This window comes from Phyllostomus discolor, chromosome 6, assembly GCF_004126475.2.
Source record: "Phyllostomus discolor isolate MPI-MPIP mPhyDis1 chromosome 6, mPhyDis1.pri.v3, whole genome shotgun sequence".
NCBI classification, from domain to species: domain Eukaryota; kingdom Metazoa; phylum Chordata; class Mammalia; order Chiroptera; family Phyllostomidae; genus Phyllostomus; species Phyllostomus discolor.
The window spans coordinates 140978992-141005808 of record NC_040908.2 but is presented as its reverse complement, the minus strand read 5'-3'; the positions used below and the strand labels follow the sequence as shown (position 1 = coordinate 141005808).

General features: G+C 35.7%; 1 protein-coding gene across 8 annotated transcripts in view; it reads right to left on the bottom strand.

Moving 5' to 3' along the window:
- ANO3 (anoctamin 3) overlaps positions 1–26817 on the bottom strand; it is a 304038-nt gene that overhangs the window by 126051 nt on the left and 151170 nt on the right. For 6 of the 8 annotated variants that reach the window (XM_036029156.1, XM_036029157.1, XM_036029155.1 and 3 more), the window contains 3 exons: positions 14313–14507; positions 13112–13183; positions 2317–2435 (listed from right to left, as the gene is read on the bottom strand). In XM_036029156.1, coding sequence (XP_035885049.1) covers positions 2317–2435; positions 13112–13183; positions 14313–14507 — 386 coding nt within the window. Of the gene's footprint in view, positions 1–2316; positions 2436–2504; positions 2509–8026; positions 8090–13111; positions 13185–14312; positions 14508–26817 lie in introns of those variants that run through there. The other 2 variants (XM_036029158.1, XM_036029159.1) reach the window with 2 other exon arrangements.

The window sequence follows — 26817 nt, the reverse complement described above, 5'->3', positions numbered from 1 at the left end:
GTTCTGAAGATTAATTAATCCCAAAACAATCTATAGTGCCTTGCCGATATACTTAACTTGCTAAATTATCAGAAGCAGTAAATACTTGGTCAAAATAAAAGTTCACCATGAGGACTCAAAATCATTCAGAAAATATTAACACCAAAATATGCATGCAGGTTTAACACTTTGTCCTTTATTTTATATTCTGAAGTTCAAGTTTAGTCAAAGTGAGGTTTGGGATATGACTACTGTTGAGCAGAAATGAAATGGAGGGTATCATTGCTGACATGTGGTAAATTCTAGAGAAGCAGATATTCAAATTTTATTTAATCCTAGTTCATTTTCTAATTATTTGAAGTACACCGTACTTGTCTTCCTGTTGGGGATATAAGTATCTTAAAGAAAAAACGTGTTTTTCCTCAATTTTTCTTGTAATTCCTTCTTTCAAGTCACTTGGAACAATGCTACAGATAATAGACTCTCTAGACATCCACTGTGTTGACCATATACACAGGAAGACAAAGCAAACACAGGGAGATTAACCCCTGGTTTGTGAATACCCCAAGAAATACGGGCACAAAATAGTGACTCCTTTAAACAAAACCAAAGAAGAATGAATAAATTTGGCACAACATTTATTACTGCATGTATTTATTGAAGTTTGGCATCTTTTATAATAACATTTAAATTATGCCATATTTCTTCATTAATGCTTCGGTGGTGACTGAAAAGAGGATTTGTGAAATTAATTCAAGTCCAACTGAAGCAAACATTACAGAGAATGTGATATATGAGGTCTCTCCAGAAAGAATCCAGTCATGTAATAGGAAAAATAGAGACATTTATTGAAGAAGATACAAGATACAAGAAACACTGTACATAAGAAAGTGATGCCTCAGTCCCCTTCAAAGTAGGCATCTTGGGATCTCACCCAGTTCTCCTGATCTCCATCAGCTGCCCTGTCGTATTTTCCTGAATCTCATCAACAGGCTGAAATCTCTTCCCTTTCAAAGGTGATTTTAGTTTTGGGAAAAGCCAGAAGTTGCAGAGCACCAAATCTGGTCTGTAGGGGGGCTGAGTCACCTGGGTGATTTGATGTTTCAACAAAAAACTCTGCAATAACGATATATGTTCAGGTGTATTGTTGTAATGTAGCTGCCAATCACCAGCTTCCCATAGCTGCAGCCCTCTGAATCATATGAAGAGTTTTCAGGAGGAATGTTCAAGCTTAACACAAAATTTGATGCAGATTGGTTGCTCTACTCACCCAGTCATTTTAAATGTGATGACCACACAGTACACATGCTCACTTAATGGCATCTACCATTACCACTGACTAGAGGAGTGAAGTTGTCATTGTTCACACACACTCATTCAACTCTCCTTGGCTGCCAGGATCAACATTGTGCAAACTGTTCTCATTACATTAACAATGGTTGGAGTTTTTCCAGACAGACCTCATATTCACAAGTATGATTATTGGCCATGTAGTGACAATGAAAGTTGTCATTCCTTGTATGAAACTGAAAATTTTACAAAGGCATTCCTATTTTAAGCAATAAAAAACAAGAAAAACAATGAGCTTGAACTGAGCCAGGATTTGTGTTAGAACACTTCAAAAGGGTGTTGGACAACCACACTCAGATGCTTTGAAGAGTCTGATTTTGAGAGATGGTGTGATTACTCAAGTAAAGATTTTTTTTTTAAAACTGAAATTTATCCTGGTTACTCACTGTTAATGAACTATAGTTTCAGTGAGGTATTATCAGCCTCCAAGTTGTTATAAAAACCTGCTATCTAGTCAGCTTTCACTGTGCTCCAGATACTCTCATATGGTTATCTCAGGTAGTCAGCGAAGAATTTTGTCAAGCAGACAATGTGATTCTGGTTTTATTGACAGATAAAACAAGGCCTAGAGAGTTTAACCTGCTTAAGTTAACAAAATTAGTATTACTAATTTTGTAAGTACTGAAACTGTAAAGGAACTGGAATTCAAAGCTTGTTCCATTTGGTGGAATCATGGAAAAATAATTCCATTTATTCCAAAATGGTGGAATCATGGAAAAATTATTCCATTTATTCTTTTTTGAGGCTCCTTCCCTAGAGAAGATATTACCAAATAATTTTATATTTCAGATTTTTAAAAAATTCTAGTATATAATAAAAATAATGTGACATTTACACATTACTTTTGAATTTTGTATCCTTAGACATGTTTATTAAATTGTGCATCCTCTTACACTCTCCAGCACAATGTAGATTACTGTTGAAAGATTAAAAGCTTTAAGGAGTTATGGCCTTCAAGTGGCTTGTTACTAGTTCAATTTACATTACCTTTGGCAATCTTCTCCTGGATTCAGAATTTTCTTTGGGAACAAAATCTTTAATGAGCCGAGAACGGTCATAATTAGCATGTTCTGATTCATCCAAGTAATCCTTATCTTTTCCTAGGGCTACAAAAGAGAAAAAGATAATTATATCCATTTTTATCCTTTTTAAATTTTCTGTCTCTTTATGTGTACTAATCTTGCCTTTTTTCATATTTTCCTAGTGCTCAGCCAAGTATAATTATCTTATGACCCATCCACCAAGTAAGCCAAAAAAATTAATAACATGGAAGTTTGCCTGTTAGTGAATTAATACTGACACTAGAGTAACTTTCATAAAAGTTAAATGCATCTCTGGTATTTAACATACTTAAACTTTTTGAAAATAAAATTATAGTTATGCACATTTTACTGGAAACCATCTTTTTGAACTTGAAGTAAAGATATTTGTAAAAATTCAGTATCAAGAGATAGTACATACAAATATAGGTATTTGTAAGAATTCAATAGATTTCTGAGCATTTATTTGACTAATTAAAAGCTGTGTACATTTGAGAATTTATTTTCTTAAAAAGTTGTAAAGTTTTATAAATGTGAATTTGACATAAGGGTATAAGAAGTCTGAGAAACCATAGAAGAAATGCTACCATACATTACAAGAAAGATTTTAAAAAATAATGAACAAGCTATAATCAATGTAAAAGAATATAAAACACAAAATCTCTATGGTGGCTGTAAGAACCATTGACACACTTCACAAAATTTATATTTCCTATGATAATAATATCTCTTCAAATTAAAAAAACAGACAGATTCATATATGCTTAACCTTTTTCAAATAAATGAAAATATTATGGAGACAGTTATTTTTAAAAATTGTTAAAAAACTGTTAAACACAAATTCTGACATGGACAACTATATATAGTGCTTTAAAGAGTTCAATCATTTGACATAGGATTGTGACAGAAAAAAAGACAATTTTGATTATAAAGCATATATTAATATCTTTATTAGTAAAGCTTAAAATCTGCTATAATGTGTTATGCCATACAAAGCTAGTAATATCAGGTTCTTAGCATTGGAATGAACTAAGATTGAACAGGTCACACCATGTTTTAGGATATAATTAATTACTAATTATGTTAAAGTGCTCTAAGAATTTAGGGTTATACCTTCACCTATGAATATAGCTAACACTGATAAATGGCTAACATTTACTGAGTACATACTAAGAGTCAGAAACTTTATGTACATTATTTTCTTCAATCCTTACAACAAGTCTACAAAGTGGGTATAATTTTCGTAATAGTGGAGAATAGTAACCCAACCCATCACTCTTTTGACATTGTTTCTGTAAGTGCTGATTCTGACTAACATGTAGCTTGTAGATGAACAGCATGTTTATGTGAGAATCCTAGTAACTAACTTCAAAAGTTCTGATATTCAGACATTCAGTCATGTGAGATCTGAGAGATTTGCTGACCTTCACCAGGAAAACCAGGATGATGTAAAACCAGGATGATGAAAACCAGGGTGACGCACACAAGACCATCACTTGACCAGTTTTGAGGTCCTTATCAGAATGGACTATGCTGGTCTTCATGTAGAAAACTTTTCAACCCCCTTCTCTTGATCTCACTGTTCTGCCTCTCCTCTCCCTTCTTATAAAAACCCATGCCTGTGCTGAGATGTTAAGATGGCCTTTAAGACTGAGTCCCCCATCTTTTCAGGTGACCGAATACTTAAATCAATCTCTTTAATTTATACCAGCATCTGTCTTCTTGAGTATTGTATTTCAAAATGGCAGGCAGCTGGACCTGCATTTGGTTACATTTTTTAACCTACATTTAATAATAAACTAAGACATATGCAAATTAAGTAGCATGCCAAAGTCACTAAATCAGCAAGGGGTACATTCTGACTTGAAACACATCAAGATCTGATTTCAAAGCTGATGTTTGTGAATAAACTATAATGTTTCCCCTAGATTTAGGTAAATTACATTTCATTCAGCCAATACTTATTTATTAAACACCTATGACATACAAAGCATCCTTTTAAGAATTGGAGTTCTGGAAGCAAACAGAACACTGCCATCATGAAACATCGAAGTAAGAGCAAAAAAACAATATAACAAATTAAGTGAAATATTAAGTATGTTTTGCGATCAGTGCATTGGAGAAAAACATAGCAGGGAGGAAAGATGCCAATACCAAAGGTGAAAAATGTTATTACAGTACAGAGAATTGTGGTAACTTCTGAGCAAAGGCCAGATATGGTAAAGTAATCAGGAGCGTGATGTAGCAGAATGCAAACTAATATTGATTTCAGGCAACCCAAGTCAAAATCCTGGCTACGCCATTTATTAGCCTAATGGCAGTGGGTCGTTTATAGTTTCTTAATCTGAAAATTGTAAATATCAAATCCTCTAGTTCCAAGAAGTAAGGAGGACAATATATGTGACTTGAAAACATTAGGTACTGAAGAAATATATATATTCCTTTTCTTTGGCCTTGCCTTAAATTCACAATTCTAGTGTTTAGGAATGTACCAAACAAAGTGCGTAAAGTACAACTAATAAAAAAGACATCTTCCATTTTAAAGCCTAAGAAGGATAGGACACAAAGTAATTACCTTTAGTATACCAAGAAACAATTTAAAATTTCACTATAACTCCCTTTTACATTCATCAATAATATGCTTTATGATGAAAACTTGGTTTGAGTGGGAATCCATTAGGTCTTCTAAATTTTGTTTGTGAACCAGCATCAGCTCAAAGCTCAAGGGGACCAATCAGTATAGCAGGCCATTATGTTTGCAACGTGAAACTTAGGCCCATCTCTGGAAGTGTAATTTTAATAGCCAAATTATTACAGCTCAATCACTCTTTCTTAGTACAATGCCATTTATTTCATTCCTTTGTTACATTATATTATAACTGCTGGAGCATCTGGAAATGGATGAGGTAACTTTTGGACAATGTTAAATATGCATGAGTGATCTTATTAGTTGGCCTACATTTACACGTAATTCTGCAACTTTCCTGTTGCTATTGATAGTGTGTTTCAGAGCTGCCAGAGTAGTTGAGGCTGAAGATTAAAATAATAATCATAATAGCCTAAGATTATGGTCATAGTTTATAATTTACATTTTACCTCCAACATATATTCTCTTATTTGCATCTAAGAAAACATCCTAATTCAGTTCTGCTCAAACAAGCTCTGCTTACATTATAATAAGGAATCAAACCATATTATTGATATCACACGTCAGGAAACTGTGTGTAGATAGTGTGTAGTTAGCAATAGAGCTAGTAGCTGAAACTGTATCTTTGGACTGCTAATATATTCCATAATGTTTAAAACTATTATTTCACCAAAGTCTCTTGTAAGGAATAATTCTAATGGTCCATTCATGGATCACTCAGTGGTTAAAATGTGATCATGAAGATGCAGGTTTATTCTTTATAGTTCCTTTGTTGCCAACTTCTCCCTAACAAGGTCCTTGTTCTAAAGTCCTGACACTAGCCAGTCACAGAGAGGAGGTAAACTTGGTAAACCCCACCACTAAACACATCCTGCAGATAAACTGCTTTCCACTGTGTCACTGTTTAAATCTATCCACATGCATCCTTCCAAACATTCACCCAGTCATCATTATCCAGCTATCCTTGAATAGATAGTATCTGCTAGGCAATATGAATAAGACAGGTAGGAAGAGCACTTATTATCACTTAGTGAACTGAGTGTAAATAAAGTCATATCCAAAGTGCCATGATAACAGAAAGGAGGAAGCATCTAAATGACTTTGAGTATTAGGAAGGATTCAGGTAACAACAATGTTAAAAAAAGCATTCTGCTACTTCTTAACAGTGATCATTATTGGGTCTTTAAATGCTCTACAAAAAGGGTTTTTCTACAAATTTTAGTGAAAATAAGGAACATAATTAAATTAGGTCCTGAGTGAGAAAAATAAGAAAGTACTGATTCCTAACAGGTGAGAAAAATCACAGTGATGAATAACATCATAGATCTCAAGGTAATGCATTCTACAGCAGACTCTCCAAAGGTATGTGTGCCAGTAGCCCCTTTATCTTTCATCCATTCATCTGTCCTTTCACTGATCCTAAAATATTCCTTGAGCACCTACTACATGCCATGTACTGTTCTTGATGCTGGGCTACAGGCATCAATGAAATTGACAAAGTCTCTGTCCTCTAGGCACAGAAAGAGGGAGAAAAATAAATTGCATAATTTCAATAAATCACATGATAATACTTACATATTATGGATAAAAATAAATCAAGATTAGGAGACACAAAGTCAAGCTTGTATGAATTTTATTTCTATCAGTGTGGGGCCCTGGGATAAGAGAAAATGTACTCTGAACAAGGAATAAAAAAATTGGGATTGGCTGTAGCATTCTAAGTAAAAGGAAGCATTAGGAAATGGCCTAGAGGGGCCAGGCCCAGATATCTTGTAAGATCTCAGAAGCCACAGTAAGGAGTTTACATTTTAAATGTAATGGGAAATATGGAGGGATCTGAGTAGAGAAATAATGAGATTTAATTTTCCTTTTACTAAAGCTTCCTGTAACTGCTGTGTGTAGAGCGGACTACCAGGAGGCAGGAGCTGGAGCAGAGACCAATAAGGACTTGCTGTGTTACACTGTCTCTACCAAGAGCTGGAGGCAGGCTGGCCCAGGGTGTAGCAGTGGGGATAGCACTTGTAGCAGAAAGTGATGAGCAGTGTCATAATCTAGATATAATTTCAGAATTGACCCCAGACAACTTATTTAATGTATTTAATAAATAATTGAAAAGATTTACAGTGGCTGTAAGGCAGTCGTAACTGGAAAACAGTGTGTTATTTCAGTGCAATTCCCTTATTTCTATAATTCCTAAATAGACTGACATTAGTAGATAGTCTTTGTTATACCAAATTCATAAGAAATATTTTTGGTGAAAGTAATAAAATCAGTGGAAATTATCCAATACTATAAAACAAAAGCAGAATTACCATGTACTCATTTGATCATAACTGTTTTAAGACCAGTGAAAACTTCACCAATCTAGATTATTACAGTTATAGAAAACAAACAAATGTCTTAACTGTCTAATATAAACCACTTCCTGAGGAAGTTGTTTCATAACAGTAGCAAAATGTTATTTCACTGGATTAGATGACAGATATTGCTTGGTTGGACTCAAATTATGTTGGTTTTAATGAGTTCTATTTACTTCATTTCAAAGTTACCTGATTTTATGGCACCATGGGTATGGACAGAATCAAACATGGGTTACATGAATTTCTCTGTCCTGGTTATTTTCTAGCATTCTAACAAGAAAAAAGGGTGGGTGATACACAGTAGCAAGGTTTCTAGGATTGATGGGCAAGATTATTGTCACACCAAAGATTCAAATTCATTGTCACATGGATCAACACTTTCCAGATGATTGTGAGTGTCTGTATGAGTATATGAGTGTGTTTGTGTCTCTGTGACTGGGAATATGGGGTGACATGGTTCCCTGGCTTTGTGAGCTGCTCTATGAAAAGCAGAAATAAAGACTCAGAAATGATAATAAAAAGAACAAACAAAATTCTAAACCTCTCAACCTGATTAGCTCCTTTTAATAGATTATCTCCAGGATATATTTTACCATACAATGTGACCCCTCAGTCCATCTTTCACTGCTCTGATCCTGGTACTTATTAACATCTTGCAGGGCTAGTGCCCTGTGCATGTCACTGACCACTTTTCGCCTTACCAGGCTTGGTTCCTATTGTGGTAAGAGAGAAGGTAGGCACTAACACACTTCCTGAGTTAGAATCTCAGTTCTCCCTTGGCTATAAGGCATTTGCAAATTATTTTATTTCTTAGTGAATCGGGTTCTTCTTCTGTAAGAAGAAGGCAGATAATAGTACCTGACCAAAAAGACTGTTATGAGAATTGAGATAATGAACGTAGAGAGTTGTGTAGTAAAAGTTCAGTAAATTATTGTTATTCCACTCTGCCATAAGAATCACATTTTGGTTAAAATAGGAACAGCTGGTTAGTGAAGATATCTCTGAGACTAGCAGAATTTGGTGTTGAAGGATAAGCTTACTTACTGCGTAAAGCAATGAACAGATATTTGTTGAACCTCTATGATGAGGTTCTTGCTAGGAGCTATGATGAAGCTATGCCTCTTCATTTAATTCTATAATCTTTCAAAGTATGAATAATTAATTCCAATTTACAAATGAAATTAGAGAGGCTTGGGGAGGTTAATAATATGCCATAGTCACACAGCTAATAGGTACAAGAGTGGAGATTTGACCACCGGCTGGCTGGGAAAACAGCAGACTACAAATCTTCTTGTACAATCACAGTGGAAATTCCAGCTCTGAACCAATAAATTATGAACAATCTTTCCTCTAGAGCTCTAATTTTGAACAATGAGAAATATTAATCCTCAATGAAATGCTGAAGACCTATAGTTCATTCTGCCATAGCATTAATATTTTCATTGGCAGTTCAAAGTAGTGCACTGTAAAAAAGAAAAGCCATTAATTGGCTACATCAGTCAGTTTGGTGATAAATACAGTCAGCTACAGCTTCATTCTCACATTCATTATAAAAAAGAACACATCATATGTACATGTTTTAAATCCTTAAAAAGCTGTGATAGTTCTCTAAACTGAATAAATGATAGAATGATGCTGGGAAGTGCTAAACTATTGAGTACGAGATATAATCCCTGGAGAGACATAAGTGCAAGTCATGTGTCAAATGACTGAGATACATTGTACTAGAATTAAGGGGAAAAATGAAGGTAGGGCATCCAATTATATTAAGCATTTGGAGAAAACGGTAATATTTGTGATGGCAAGTTGTGAAAAACGAGAAGCCTGGGACAGAATACACAGGTCTGCTCCACTGGAATGACTGCCCGGCCATTAACGAGCACCAACACGGGAGAATTACTAGTGACGGTAACATGTACACTCCACCGCTTCTATGCACATTCTGGACAAGGTTTTCGTTCTTTTTTTTTTTTATACCAGAAAGTAACTAACAATAGTAACCTCTTTCAGAATTAATTACTGTAGGAAAGACCTTTGTATTCTGAATGTATTTGTTCTGATTAAATGTTCCTTTTGACATTTTAAATGAAGTGAATCTGCTGGTGGTTGTCTTCCTTTAATTAGGAAACTTAATAAGCCTGCACTGCTTCTCTGACACATACACACAAAAAAGTGTATTATAAGAAACATGACTAATTTCCTTTGTTAAAAATTGTAAAAAGGTACCTTAACAATGTCCTCATAGAGAAATCAAGATATGTGTTTTATGCTACAAATGTTTAACCCTGGCTACGTGTAATATTTACCTGGGGAATACTTAAGACGACAGGTATCAGTTGCATTCTCCAAACCATTTAAAACTGATTCTCCGGAGCTGGGACCCAGGGAGTTCTAAAAGCTCCCAGGTGACCTGAATGTGGACCAGGCTGAGAACCCTGGTGTAGGCGATGGAGCCGGGCCACCAATGCGTTCACTAATGAGAACGTGATTTAAGCAGGTTATAAATAAAGTCATTCCAATGTTGTAAAATAAGTTTGGAGGGAAGATTATTATCACTTTTTGATAAAATCTGTCATTTTATTTGTGTTCAATTTGTGAATAAGAAAAGGCCTAGTTCAAAGGCATTGATCATAGGCAAGCCCAGTGAGTGACAGGTTTTAATGTATGTCTTGCTCAACTAAAGAAAACCTTATGTGATAACAGAGAAAGGACCAAGAGGCAGCTGAGTAAGCTTGTCATTGTTATAGGGAAAATAAACTAATGGGAGTATCAGGAGAGTATCTTTCAGTATCAATATTACAAATACCAGATAACTATCAATTATTTCCAAATTTCAGTTTTGGAAAACTATTTATAGATATGTGTGATATTTTGATTAAAATATGAGCATTTTTCTACTTATCAAAAAATTTTAATGTAAATATTTTTATGCATTCTTATCTATAATATTTTAGATGTTGTCTAGAGAAACAAAGAAAGAAAAAACAAACAGCAAGAAGAATATAACAACCACAAATAATCACCCCATGTGAAAATTCCATTAGCTAGCATACTGACATATTTCTTTCTAGTTCTTTTCCAATACATTTAAAATTAGTAATTAAAATAAGAGGTCTACACTTATACTTAAGTTATTTTCCCCTCTATCAACATACACTAAATGTTCAATAAATTTGTTAACATCTACGTGATACTCTAGCAAGTAGATATTTTACAATTATTTTAACTATACCCCTATTAGAATAATCAATTTGCTTCCATTTCTAAGTTTGATAATTACTATAAACAAAGCTGTGAGAAAAGAAGTATGTTTTTTTTAATTTTTTTATATATCTTGGAACAGATTTTTAGATGTAAAAATAAATGTCCTTGAAAGAAATGTTCTACACGTTTACTCATTTGTTCCATACAGTAAAACAACTCATCAAAGAGCCATTTACCAACCTGTTGATAGAGAAGCAGAGTTGAAAACAGCTGAGTATATTTTAAATTTGTTTATTGTTCCTTCCTCTAAAGACTTCATTGACATGACATTAAAATAACTTTTAAAAAGTAAAAGCATACAACACTTTTCTAGAGAAAAAATTCTGACGGGCGAGTGCGGGCGGAGGGAGTAGCTCAGCCAAGAGTTTGCGCAGCAACAGGAGGAGCATTTGTCCTCAGTCAAATCCTAGAGGTGTCTGGACTCAAACTGGCAATATCTATAGGGGCCGGGAGTGAGGACGCATGATGAAAACATGAAGAAAACTGAAAATCTGACAAGAGCCCATGCAGAAACCAACCTTTCCTCTAAAGAAATTCAAAGAGAGAGAGAGCAGTTAATGTGGAAATTGCCACTTTACAGTAAGGTTCTCAATCTGACATTGGGTCGTCATCTGTGTAGTCGCTTCTTAGCCATTCACTCAAAAGTTAAGTCTGTCAGTTTCCAGGACATCTCCATATATCCAAAACACTGAGTCAGCCTTCCTGTTCTTTTCATCTTAAATGGAAACAGGCAACTAAAGAGCATGAATTTTAGTAAATTCTATAGCCTAAAAGAGAACAACTAATTTAAATAAGCAGACAAACTGATCCTTGAAAAAAGAGGCTAAAATTTAAAGAGCAAAGAAAAACTTAAGACAATCACAAATAGCACTGGAGAGATTAGAGATCTGTTCCTAAAATAGCATGCTCTAAAAGTTACATTCTAAGAATATAAAAAAATCTTGGAAATCAAATAACATACATGATTTTATACCACCCTCCTCCCCAACACATGTATAAAGATATTTGGAAGAAAAATTTAGGAAATCTCCCAGATGCAAGACGAAAATCAAAACCACAGGATAAAAGGAAATGTTTAACTTTTAACTGGACCTCCAGAAAGAGAGGAAGGAAAAAACAAAGGGACACACTTGTTGGCAAATCATACAAAAGCGAAAAGGAGCTCTGAGGCAAACTGAAGGGACATACAACCTCTATAGCAGGACGGATTAAAACACACACATGTGTACACACACACACACACACACACACACTCTTCCTCATTGTGCTGTAGAGTTTTATAGCACAAAAAGCAAAGATAACAAAAATGTACGTAGAGGAGAAAACTATCAATTGCAAAGAAATAAGATAAAAACAGCAGTAACAACAGATGCTCGATGAGTCTCTAACTTTAAGAAAAAAGATTTTTAATCTAGAATTTTATGGCCAAGCAAATACCAATCGGTAGCAAGAGCTAACTGAAGTCATTTCAGATATACAATCACTTAGAATGTTTGCACATCACATCAACTTTCAGAGCTTAAGGATATAATCTGAAAACAAAATGAGAACGAAAACTAGCAAACAATAAGTGTGACATCAGAAACTGGAATTATCCTGTACTCCAAAGAAAAGTCAATGTAACCAAGAATTTCTTAAAGGAGAAGATTGAGATGATGGATATAAAAACAAGAAACTGAAACATAATGTAAATATTTGGAAAAAGGAATACTTTTGTTCCCCCAAGAAGAAAACAATGTCAGATAGTCTAGGAAAACAAAACTAACAAAAGATAGTGGTAGAAACAATGAAGTAAGTATAATGTATGATTCTGACTACTTAAGGAGGGCTAGAAAGGGAATTGATCTAACCTTGACTCTAGGAATATTCGAGAGAGGCACAGAGGTCATAGCAACTTGGAGCTGTACTATACTACATCTGCAGGAAGCACCATTTTCACAGCCATAATATATCTACCAAGTGAGGAGTCAAGATATACTGTTGAAATGTGATTGGATATGATAAAAAGGTGCAAATGCACTATTTACAGTAATAAATTTAGTCAGTAGAGAGGTTTAAATTTAAAATGGCAATATAACTATGAAAAATTGAAAGGTTATATGAGATAAACCTTCATCCAGCACAACAGGAAATCAACAGATAATGCTGAAATTTGATAAATACTAGACATAGTAATATAAATGTACTTATTCATGGAGAACTGTAAACAATTTCCAAGAGAAAAACCGCAGAAATTATTCTTTTTCTTCAGTTATGGGATTGTTATTCATTACAAGTTTATAAATATTGTTTACATGTCAAACAATATAAAATACCTTCATAATTTAACCTCAGAATATTATACTCACCCAACATATATTAAGGACCAAACATGAATTTTTTTTCTAAAAACATAATATTCCAGGTTTGAAGAAGACAGCTTACCTTTAAGAAGGGGAACAATATAAAGGGAATATTAGAAATCAACTCACCTAAGCAAAAATCACTGAGGTCAGCAAAAGAGCACTTGAGTACAGAGTCTTTTTTATCCTCCTCGGCATTAACTGAACCAAAGAAAAGGACAATTGATAGATTTGAGAAATAAAAACATAACAGTTAAAAAATGACCATAGTGACTATAGTCTAAATGATAGTCAAACATAAATAATTTTTAAGTTAATGAATTGGAATTAGTTATTTAAAATTAACATCGGTGCTGTGTTTTACAATACCTTCACCCTCTTGAACAATTAGCCACTTTCCTTGTTGGACATGGATGTCATTGGACATAATAGGTAGTGATTTCACAATATTATTGAAAAGATAATCTTGGTATATTCAAGTTACCCAAGGGAAGAACCAACCCTAGGGAATTATAATAGGTAATTTTATAATAGGTAGTGATTTCACAATATTATTGAAAAGATAATCTTGGTATATTCAAGTTACCCAAGGGAAGAACCAACCCTAGGGAATTATAAGGAAATACAATCAAATAAGGCCCAAGCCTCTCAGAAAGAGATGGGAAAATAAAAGTACACTCTCTCCACTCAATGACATGCTGGCCTGGTTGTATTTGGACTCCTGACTCCTATGAACATGATGGTGTGTCTCAGATTGGCAGATCTGTGTGCAGAGGAGTGCCTGAGGGCAGCCACCAAGTCTCTTTAATGTGGCATCCAGCTGGCTCTTACGTACACCTCATATTTCAGCACTTGTATTTATCTGAGGCTTACATGCCCATGTTTGACTATCAGTATGTGTCCAACCACATCTTTGTGCAACCAATTCTTCTTCCCTGCTTTATTGTCAATATCATTTACAGACTTTGGTCTTTTTAGGAAATTGTGTTTATTATTGATGACATATCTTACTCAATTACTACTTGTAAATTTTCACATCAATGATAGTGAGCCAACAATTCAGATATGTTGGTCCAGCTTCCCCTGCAAATTGCAGTCTTTAGGTCCAGGTTCACACGGGCTTGGCTGCCTCAAGGTAAGACAGAATTGAAGACACCTCTGGCCAACACATAGCCTTTCACCTAACTCACACACGGTACTGTTTTTCCTATGCCAGCCTCCTTCCTAAAGATTTTATACATACTAGGGAAATGGAGGAAGGAAAAAAGTAGAAGGAATTGTTTGGAAAAAAACTTAGTCTGTATAAGTTGAACAAGAAAATGGAGCTCACCCTGCTCTCCTTTGTCAGGGGAGATGGAGGTCATAGACGTGGGAGCCTGAGACTCACTCTCTGCCGCCTGGAAGAGTGAGGTGGACTGGCTCAGGCTCTTGGAGTAAGCATAGCCCTGGGTCAGGCATGGCAGGGACCTCCGAGATGGTTTCAATGAAGTTTCTTTTGCTATCTCACTCTTGCTTATATTCATACCTAAAAATCCAAATAGGTGAGTGTTACTTATCAGAAATATTCAGTAGAAATTAAAAAAATAACTTTTATTCATATAACAGCTGCTTCTGAAAACTACTCTTAAAAGACACCATTTAGGAATTAGAATTTGTTGGATTAGTTTTGTTTGTATCAGAGATCGTTGTCAAACAGTTCTGAGAAATAAACGGTTCCTCTTTCAGTTTGGAGTTTCACTGTGTTTTAAAGAAATAAATGTTTAAGTTCCCTTAGGGAGCTTAATAAATGAAGCTTAACTACTATTAATAAATGAAGGCTTTCTTTATATACCTTAGCCTCCCTTAAACACATGCACACTGCTATGATGGTGACTAAGAGACCTGAAAGGGAGAGCATAGTGCAGAACAAAAACCGGCGGGCAGGTAGAGGTCCAGAGAGAGCATTCCTGGACTTAGTGAAACAGCCCCTCCCCTCATGCAGTGAAGGCTGATTTGCTGGAAGAATGCCCCTCAGCAGGACTCTGACTCTGAAGTTGGGAGCCCCAGTAACTGTCTGCTATAGCAAAGAATGCCCACCCCAGATGGGATTTCAGACGAAACAGGGAACAGGTGAAAATCTACTGAAGGTCATGAATCTAGCAACCAGCAGAACTGAATGTTAACGCTACAGCTATTGGCTCCAAAGCCTTTGATCTTTCCAGAAAGTTCCGTGGCTCCTTGTGAACCCATTCCCAGATGGTTTGTTACTATCACTTGGCTTGGCATAAAAAGCACACAAATTTTAAGCAGAGTGCTCTGTGTGTAAATACCATAGGGCTAAAGTAAACCTCAGGCTCTCTAATAATTCTATATCCATAATTTTAGTGAACTGAGGAATATATTTTGATGACAAAAGGAATGTCTTCCCATCATCCATCAAACTGTATTTCTTCTATTGCAAACTCCTCTATAAAATAACAGATATGGATAATAAAAACCTACTATGAGTTAACAATGTATGTGACTGAGTTACATAAAATAAGTATCAATTAATATTTTTAACATTGATTTTTGCTCATTCCATTTCCCATCATTTATTCAATGATTTCAAACAATTCTTGAGTTCTTCCTCTGAGCCAGGCCTTAACTCGGTGTTGGGTGTAAAATGGCTCTCACTCACATGGAAAGCAGATCTTTTTATTAAAAAACAGTAAAAAATGTTCATTAGCCATTCTAAAACCACCCAAGGAGACCTCCTAGAGGAGCCAGATGGCGGCACCACTGTAGTCTTACCTGTGAAGGTCATCGGAACCGAGTCTTTGTGATATATTCCTTTTCCTACACTTTACTACGTATAATTCTTGGGTTTAACACATTTTTCAAAGGAATTAGTATACAGGTAAGAAAGTCTGTAGAAAACACTATATAAACACATAACTGCTGAAAATATTTGTCAAATGAACACAATGAAAATTGAGAGAATAATGATGAAGATGAAACAAATGGCCTCCCTATTACTCGGCATCCCCTGTATCCCTAATGCAAAGGCAGTTCCCCCATTTTCTGAACTATTGTTTCCAAAGATATGATAGAGATAGTCTTTGCTGGTAGTCAACATAATCAAAACCAAAAGTCAGATATCTTGTGTCTAAAGAGTACAAAGTTTCTTGCAAAGTTTCACATCAACGGCCATCACATTCTGTTTGTCATAACAATCTGTTCTGCTCTTTGCTTGGCATGATTGACATTAATGCCCCCCAGAGCAAAAATCAGGCCTTTTTCTTCTATGTTCCAAAGTTCCATTTCCTTCATCATATGGTTTTACGTGGTAAATAATATTTGATAACTACACATTGAAAGTTAATAACTAGACAAGACTATAGTAACATGTCAGTTTTAGGAAGCATATGTCACTCTTGAGTTCAAGGGTAAACCTGTAGAACTGTAGAAAATCTGTCATTTCTTATACTTAGGACAGATTTTTCTAAAATAACAATTAGTACCACTTCCAACTGTTCCAAGCACTTCACAAATGCTCACATATTTGAAAGGATCTAATGGAATGATGATATCACTTGGGAATATGTAAAGATCTAAGAGGTATAGCTGTAAAACAATATTTTTAGAAATACATTCACATAAGGCATCAGACATCAAAAGAGAAAAAGTTGCTATTGAGATACCGTATAACTCGATGAGTTTTAAGGTGGTATGGAGTTTTAATTGGAAAAAAATAGATCTTTAGAGAACTTCAAAAAGAAAATCAAGCAGTAAAGAAATTTAATCTCAATGTAAAACATACATTTTTCAAAAGACCATTCTTTTGGTAAAATTTATCTTCTAGAAAAATAACTCGTCCTAAGGATTCAAGTGAAAGTAAAAAAAAAAGTTTTTTAATAGAATAAACTTCAAAAATTCTACCAATTGGTTAGAAAAACTTTGGAATATTTTAGTAAAATAAAATGATATTATTACCTAATAAATTTTATATTATGTCCCCAGGAAGGAAATTTTGAAAATAGCAAATATATCTGTTTGCCTCTTGTTATATTCTTAAGAAGAATTATGTGCTTTAGTAAAACCTCACGCCTTCATCAGAAGTATTTAGAATGGATGTGCTGAGAGTAGGTGGTGTCTCAGGATGCCATTTAATTTTATAAAATCCACACACACTATTCTGTGTTAGTGGATATAATCAATGCATATTTATCTAAATAATAAGCATTTGGGGAAAAAACATAAATGGACACAATTTTTTTCTTATCTTCTTACATGTCAATATCCCAGTGGCTCCATCTTCTTCAAAGCCACATTTTTTAATTGCTGCATGAATGTTGGAATTAATGCTAATGATAAAAGCAACATTTACTGAGTGTCTATAAAGCACCAGGTGCATCCTGCATATTATCAATAATCCTGGCAGGACTTGTCATCTCCACTTTACATGTGACAATCCTGAGACACAAGAACTTAAGTAACCTGTCTCAGATCCCCATTAGAAAGTGCTGGAGGCTGAAACAAACATGGTGCATCTGATTCCTGGGGCTCTGCTCTTTGTAATACAACAGGCAACTTCTTTGTGTACTCAGAAACTTCATTTACAATAGTATGCTCTTCACTCACTTTTCAGTTTTTTCCTGACTTTGAACGAGGAAAAGTACATCTATTACATCAAAGTTTTTGTGTCACAGAGACAGCTAACTCAGAGAGTGAAGCTCTCTTCAACTAACAAGGGACAGAAAACTTGATCAACCTTGGTCTTGCAGAGCAGGAGGGAGAGGGGGCAGATACAGGAACCTGGAAGTAATAATAGCACCTATGTGCTTAGGTAGAGGAATGTAGCCACTGTCAAACCACAGATGAAGGATGGGGGCCAGGGACATAAAATACCCAACCTCTCTTCTGTCAACATGTGGTCTGTGGCTGCTGCCTCCATCTGTTTAAAGTTAAACAGGAGCTGGAGATCCTGCGAACACCTGGTTGTTGTCATCCATAGACACTGCTTCCTGGGACACCAGGCAGAGAGAAAACGGTGCGGGATGGATCTGGAGGGATAAACGGAGATTATCCACTACATGTGCACGATGTATAACTTCACAGGGGCTTCCAGCATGACTTTTGGGCACAGAAAGCAGCATATGCAATATTTTTAACCACTAGAGAATAAAATTTAATTTTTTTGGTCATACTCTAAGTACTCTAGAGTACTTGTAAGTACTCTAAGATGCTTATAAGTTAACTTGGGAAAGGTAGCTCTTGACTTTAATGCACTTTTGAGTCTGATGGCTGTGTGCAAGACTCTATGCAGGAGATGAAGGTGAATAATACACACAGTGTTTTTCAGAAAGGGTGACTAGCAAAATCAAAATTTATCTCATATAATTAAAATATATTAGGACGAATAAGAAAAACTCCCCTTAAGTATAATGCAAAACAGAATATTGTAAGAAAGGCACAAAGTTATGTAGGGGTTTGCAAATTGGTGAAAATGCCTTTTAAAAGTCCTGAAAGAGAAATGAATGCCCTCGTTTTTACTTTTATCTTTGTGTCTTGTTCACTGATATCCAAGTCAAACAACCCACCACAAATGGGTGAATTTCCCTTGTTATATCTCCCCTTAGAAACAAGTATTTTGTTTTAACAGGACTTACCATGTTTGTGTTTATTTATTTATTAGTTATTATTCAATGTACAGTCTCTCCAGCTATAAGGGAAGTTTCATGAGGCGCATGGGCCGTGCTTGCCTTGTTCACAGCACAGCTTCAGCCCCAGCCACAGGGTCTGCACGTACAGTATGGGAACGATGTTTACCAACGGGATGCAACTGATTTGCTTTCACTGACATTGTATTCTGTCAACTTGCAAACTTGCTTACCACTTACTTTCTGGAACAGCTTTGTAGATTCTTTGAAATTTTCTATATAAATTATCATATTGTCTGCAAAAGAAGGTAGTGTACTTTCTTACTGTCCCATGAATACCTTTAATTTCTTTTTCTATCCTCATTTAATTTTCTAGGACTTCCAATGCAATATTGAGTGAGAGTGGCAGAAGCAGACAATCTTAGGGGGAAAGCCAACATTCTTTCATGAAGCATTTCATAAATGCCTTAAGTCTATGGAGGGATTTTGTATTTGGAGGTTGCTGAAGTTTTTATCATGATGGATGTTGAATGTTTGCTTCTGCATCTATTGACATATCATGTAGTTTTCTCATCAAGTCTGTTAGTGTCATAAATTATAATAATTTATTTTTGAGTGCTGAACCAACTTTGCATTCCTAGGTGATATTTGATATATTTAATTCTCACAACAATCCTAAAACAAAGCTAAATTATGAATATTTAATAGTAAGAACACAAAAGTTAACTAACTTAAGGATGTTCAGCCCCATTATTGACAAACCCCTTAACTGAATGCAAGACCAGGGGTTCTCCAAGCTAAGTTCCTCTTACTATAGCACCTTTCACAGATGCGTAAGAAGAAACATTATCGACAGCTTCCAGGACACCCACAAAGCCCTTCCTTCCCTATACTCCACTCCCCAGGTGAAGAGGTCTTGGTAATGCTCTAGGAAATAGATACTTTAGTTCCAGGGTTCTTGAGTCAAGCCAATGAGTACATTGACAAAAGTCACTAGCACGGACCTATATATAGTCTTTCTTGATCTTGCTGTTTGGTTACATTTGCCTCCCGTGTGTTAGGATGTGTGAAGGTCACACAAAACCAACCTACAGCTTATGCAGCTAACCTTCCTGAAGACGGTTTAACCAGATTAGAATACAACATAAGGATCTATTTTCATTTTCCATCAAGATTTCTTTGTGTTTTCAAGGCTCTGAAAAGATGTAATATTAAGGTTCAAAATTAGATATAGGCCTGGAATAAAGAAACCTAGTTCTGCTGTTACTTTATATCTAAAAGTAGAGCCCCGTTCAGCAGAGCCACTAATTTCACCTAGAAATTTTAAGCCAAGGCTCAGTTAGAGAAGACTAAAAACACTGTTGTTTAGCTGAAGTGTATCTTCTCTGTATTTCTTTCCTATGAATGTATTTTAAGATTTGAAAATAAGTCTCCTGAGTGTCCACTAAAGCTTTGTTTTAACTCGAGAAATGCTTACAGATCCTCAGGAATTCCATACTCACATTATTTGTCCAGTTCAGCAGCATTACTGAAACTTATCAACTGAAGAGAAATAAGATCATTCAAATGTCTAAGGGACAATAAGTTTCTTTACATATATATATATATTTAGAGAAGAAAAATAGTCTGAATAATCTTATCAAGAATATGATGAGAGTATCTAGAGCAAGTCTACTTATTATATAAAACAGAAATTCATAAGAAAACAATAGCCAACCTACACAAAATCAATGCTGAGCACTTCAATCATTAGAACAGTAAGAAACTGAAGCATAATTCATTTAATTCAGTCCAAGTCTAATGTCAAAAACCTCAAGGGAGTTTTATCACCTCCTAATTTTCTTTTAAAAGCCATCTGAATATAAATGTTCTAATCTTGTCATCATAGAGTGAATAATGTATTTTAATTGACAGACTGACATTATAGAAAAGAATGCTTTCAAAATCACTCTCATTGTACAGAGACTTAATGCCCAGTTCAAAGATAAAGGAAAAGAGAACATGTTCCTTTATTTTTCTGGTTTTCAAGGAATCACTGGTCCTTGATAGTTTTCTTCTAAAGTGCCACACAATGGAAAACAAGAAATGCTTTAGAATTTTCTTTCCTATTCCCTGAAAAGAAAATGGACTGATGGATAAATAGGCGCCACTTTTTTTTGCAAGGAGAACAATGAAAAGCAATGGAATGTCAAGTCAAACAGATTCAAAACAGGAGGCCATTAGCTGTTCTGTCTCTTTTAGCAGAAACTATATCCATCATTCCTGACTCAGATATCCATTTTCAGTGAAAAGATTCTTTTTGGCTTAGTGGCTGGATTACAAGTCCTTTCAGTCAAAAAGGCTGCAGGGGGCAAACTGATGACCGTGAAGTCCTGACAGGTCACAAACACAGTCCTGGTTACAGCACTGAAACTCTGAAGGTGGCATGCTTCAGTTAGGCTGGGCAAAACCTTTCGGAGTACACACATTGTGTAAATGAATGAGTGCAGCTAGAATACCAAGTTCTGAAATTGCTGGCAGGTCTAGGGTGTGGTATATTTCCACATGCCAATCGGTTGGGTGGCCTTAGAGCAGTTCTAGGAATATTCAGCAACTTATAAAGAGATTCTAGGTAGATAGACCTGGAAATATAAAAGCCCTAATGTGGCTCACTTGACTTCCAAACAGACACACACACACACACACACACACACTCCCTCTCTCACACCTACCCCGAATAATATTTGGTAAGTCTGGGTTTGTCTTGGTAGCTGTGGCTATTATTTTATGGCCACAAATGTGTGTGGTGGGGTAAGAAGTGTGTTTTCAGGACAAAAGAACTCACTCCTCTAAATCATAAACAATTTTTCCTAAATCAAAACAAATATGTTGGCTGGACCATAATGATCATGGACACCTCTGAAGAAGGCTACTACAAAATATTAAAAAGAAAAAAATTCCAAATCAGGGCATTACTCCAAAATTAAATTTCAATGAATGCCCAAATTCTGGACAATTTCAATTCCAGCATTGTAATATTTTATGGTTTTCAGTAGTTAATTTTTGTCATTCTGTTTCTAAAAGAAGTCTCAAGCCCTTTATTTCAAAATTGTTTCCACTTATTTTCGCCTCCACTATAATCTCCTTCAGTTGGAGCCTTCCACTGTGAAGCTGCCAATGAGCACAAGCAGACTTGGGCAGGAGCCATTGTTTGTGAATCTGCTCCACCAACTCAACCCCTTTATTCTGTTTTTTAAAGAAAACAACAATGACAAGACCTCAAAGAGTAAATCAACAAAAGGTGCATAAACATAGTTTATAACCTTAGGACTTTGGGGTTGTTACAATACCCCTCCTAAAGTAAGAAGTTATTTTCACATTATATTCATTTTAAACAAAATTCAAACTGGTTTTCCAGCATATTAAAATAAATGAAATGTATGATATTTCTACATATAGGTTAAAATAATACAGTTTTTCTGCAAAAACAGAGACAATAATTACACTGAAATTGAAAAATTAGATGAGATCAAGGAAATGCATTTCAGCCATCCTCAGATAATAGTTTTCCCCAAATTGCAAGTCACATTTGTTTTGAAATAGTCTTCTTTAGGGATTTAAAAAATGCACCATAAAGACAACCTAATTATTATATTAGTTATTAAAAAAACTGAGGTGATTTTTTTCACTGAAGTAGCTGTGGTAAAGGCATTCAGGGATGATAAAATGACATTTGCAAATACGTGTGACTAAACCAGACAAATCCCTTACTTCCTCTTCCTGCTTACATGAACACTGTGGGCACCACAGCACCAAAGCAGGACTCATCGGTGATGAGTAAATATGCCCATGGCTGCTGTGGGATTGTAGGAGGAGGCAAGAGCATCCTCACCCTTCTCAATGTAACGCATACATGTAAAATATTCTGTTTTGTGGCTTGCTTTAAAAGGGACTCCTGGCATCTGGAACTATAGTGACTGCCTGCAACATTCATTTTCAGAAATCCAGGGAAATTTCTCTGACACCGTTTCTAACTTTAGACGTTAACAGGGAGCAAAATGTACAGTGTGAAATTCACACTAAAGAGGAATGGGGTTCTGTGCGACTACCTTCTCAGTAGTTGAATACACCCAATTGTGCTTCCATAAACATCCATACTTTGTACAATCTTTATGCTGTACTTAAAAGTCAAGTCTCTTTCTTTTGAATTTAATAGCACTTAGTCTGTTTAACGAATAGTGGTAACTTTTATGTGCATTATAATTTGTGTGAGTAAGCTATAGCATTACCATTGTACTCAGCCTCTTGAGGTCAGAGACCACAAGTGCTTGTTCATTTCCTCCATAATAACCTGCTCAGTGCTTTACATTTATGGGACAACTTAAAGCATTACACAGATTTCAGTACACCGAGGGCTTGTTATATTTTTAAAAATATTACTCCACAAACAAAAAATCCTAAAACAACTATAGAGCATTATATCACTTGCAATATTGCTTCATTACACTGTAGTTTTAAAAGATTTTTTAAATTTACCTGTTAAAATGTATATCCTCAGAGTATTATTCACATATCAATTTTTTTTTATTTTGGTGAGTTCCTATTTATCAAATCCTTTATTTGACTTTCTTGTTTTCACTTAGTCAATATTATTATAATAAAGTTACATTCATTAAAGGCTTTTTATATGCCAGACATATTTCTTTTTTTAATTCATAATACTAATAAAACCACAGCATTTTATATTTTAAATATATTTTATTGATTATGCTATTACAGTTGTCCCATTTTTCCTCTTTTTATTCCCCTCTGCCCTGTACCCTCTCACACCAGCAATCCTCCCCCTTAGTTCATGTCCATGGGCCATACATGTAAGTTCTTTGGCTTCTCCATTTCCTGTACTATTCTTAACCTCCCCCTGTCTATTTTGTACCTACCATTTATGCTTATTATTCTCTGTACCTTTTCCTCCATTCTTCCCCCTCCCCCTCTCTACTGATAACCCTCCATATGATCTCCATTTCTGTGATTCCGTTCCTGTTCTAGTTGTTTGCTTAGTTTGTTTTTGTTTTTGTTTTTTCTTAGGTTCTGTTGTTGATAGTTGTGAGTTTGTTATTATTTTACTGTTCATAGATTTTTATCTTCTTCTGTTTCTTAGATAAGTCCCTTTGACAATTCATAAAATAAGGGCTTGGTGATGATGAACTCCTTTAACTTGACCTTATTTGGAAATCACTTTATCTGCCTTTCCATTCTAAATGATAGCTTTTCTGGGTAGAGTAATCTTAGATGTAGGTCCTTGTCTTTCATGACTTGGAATACTTCTTTCCAGCCCCTTCTTGCCTGTAAGGTCTCTTCTGAGAAATTAGATGACAGTCTGATGGGCACTCCCTTGTAGGTAACTGTCTCCTTATCTCTTGCGGCTTCTAGGATTCTCTCCTTCATTTTACTCTTGGCTAATATAATTATGATGTGCCTTGGTGTGTGCTTCCTTGGGTCCAACTTCTTTGGGATTATCTGAGCTTCCTGGACAACCTCCAAGACAACTTTAAACATTTCAACATCCGAATCATAAGGGTGCCAGTAGGAGAAGAGAAAGAGCAAGAAACTGAAAACTTATTTGAAAACATAATGAAGGAGAACATCCCCAGTCTGGCAAAGGAAATAGACTGCAGCACTTTAAACTCACGTGTTTTTTTAAATTAAATTTCTCTAGGTGGCATTGGGTAGTAAGGTTTCATAGGTTTATGTCCATGGACAGCATGTTCATGGGGGCATGTGGGAAAGTTTCCTCACTCTGGAAAGGGGAAACAAATCGAATACTCTTTCTTTTTATAATGGAATACTGTGTCTGTGTCTAATGTCAGGCACTGCTGCAGCCACATTGTAATTATGAGGAGCACTAGCCTGAGGATGAGAACAAGACTCTAAAGATGGTGGAGCAGATAGGTGTACATTATCCAGGTACCTGTTAACAACACTGAACTGGTGAATTGGTGCATTAAACAATTTGGAAGGAGCCCTAATTTGGAGGTGCTGGTTATTTGAGAAAAAATGTTCTTCATTGTTTTGAATTAGATTTTCATTGTCAAATCAGAATTTATTTAGGAAAGGCAAAGGTCATCTGCAGGTCATCTGCAGGTCAAATCTGACTTGCCACTTGCTTTTGTAAATAAAGTTTTATTGATAGACAAGCTGTATTTATCTTATCATATATACCATCTACAGCTCTTTTATACTGGAATGTCAGAATTCAGTGGTTGCAATAAAGAGCATATAGCCTGCAAAACCCAAAGCGTTGCCAACTATAAAAATTGTTGCAGAAATATAAAGTATAGCATAGGAAATATAGTCAATAATATAATAATCGTTTATGGTACTAGATGGGTACTAGACTTACTAGGAGGATCACCTCATAAGGTATGGAAATGTCCAATCACTATGTTATACAGCTGAAACTAATGTAATACTGTGTCAATTGTAATTAAAAATAAATCTTAAAAAATAAAAGAAAGCAGCAGTTATGAGAATGAAAGGGGAAAATAGTATTTTCTACCTGGACTTCACAGAAAACGTGTGCCAACTCCAAAGTGGAGCACAGGGCACTGATGACCCAGTTAGGTACTTCAGGCCTGGGAGCTGATGACCCTTATTTAAGGGTCACATGAGCTTGTGAAACAGTCACTTGTTTCCACCTGTTCCTCAAATGTAATATTAAAGGAAGTATTTTTAAAAGGAAACAGAATGCATCTCTATAATGACTGATGCCTGCTTTTTTAGTAAAGTCCTATAAGAAAAAGCACAATTTAGATAAAGTTGGCTCATCAAAAAAAAGGCAGGCAGGGAGGAACATACAGTAGTCCCCCTTATCTATGAGACCCACTGGATGGGTGAAACTCAGATAATACCGAACTCTGTATGTACTATGTGTTTTCAAATACAGTAAGTCCTCACTTAACACCCTCAGAGGGATTCTTGGAAACTGTGACTGTAAGTGAAATGACTAACAAGGAAACCAACATTACCATAGGCTAATGATATAAACAAGAGTTAAGTTCTTAAGAGTGTATTACTGGTCACAAAAAATTACCAAGCTTCTAAATGAAGACCCAAAACATTTCAATATTAAGCACTGAAATAAAAGAAAGCTATACATGCATTTAGGAAAGATTAACAAAAACAAGTATGATCATTATTCTCCAACCAGCTTATTCTAGTTCATGGTCATGGGTGTGTGGAGCCCAAGGCACAGGCAATAAACATCCAGCAGGACAGGAGGTAGGAACCTGCCTTAGACAGGATGCCCTTCCACGGCAGGTGCATCACAGCCACCCCCACACTCACCCAGACTGGGACAATGCAGACACACCAATTCCCCTCAGGGGCACATCTTTGGGACGTGGGAGGGAGCCCGAGGACCCAGAGGAAACCCGCACAGACATGGGGAGAACATACCAACTACACACAGACCGTGGTCTTGATCAGCAGTCAATTTTCTTTCCTCATCAACATCATAATGAAAGGAGTTGAAGGGCACAATATTATTCAAAGGCTTGTTGTACATACATACCTATTTTAAAGTTGAATTTGTAAAGTAGGCATTGTAAGAGATTAACAATAGGAACTAATAATAAAATTGAAACATAGTAATGACATACTGCAATAAAAGTGATGGGAATGGCTTTGGGGCCATTATTAAGTAAAATAGGGTCACTTGAACACAAGCACTGTGACACCTTGACTGTGAAGCTGGCAGCTCACACCGTGTGGAGAAACCGAACAAAGGGATGATTCACGTTCCAGGTAGGAGAGAGGACTTCACAGGATTTCCTCTCACTACTCAGATCATTACCTGATTTAAAACTTATGCATTGTTTATTTCCGGAAATTTCCATTTAGTATTTTCAGACCATAGTTGACCATGAGTAAGTAAAACCACTGAAAGCAACACCATGGAAAAGAGGAGAGAGTACCGTATAACTTTTCAAAAAAAAATTGTGGCATACAATAAAAATGAACACTTTAGAGTTGTAGACTGCTGGAAATTTTAAAATTTCCCATTTCACACTCTAGCTGATGGTCGATGAGCCAAAGAAGCAGGGAATTTAGCATGAACGTTGGCAAAACATAGATGCACGTGGCTAAGACGGGGGAAGTCCGTGACATTGCAAAGCATCGGGCTGTGCACTGGATTGGCAGGAAACAAATCACCACCTGCACACTAAATTAGAATGA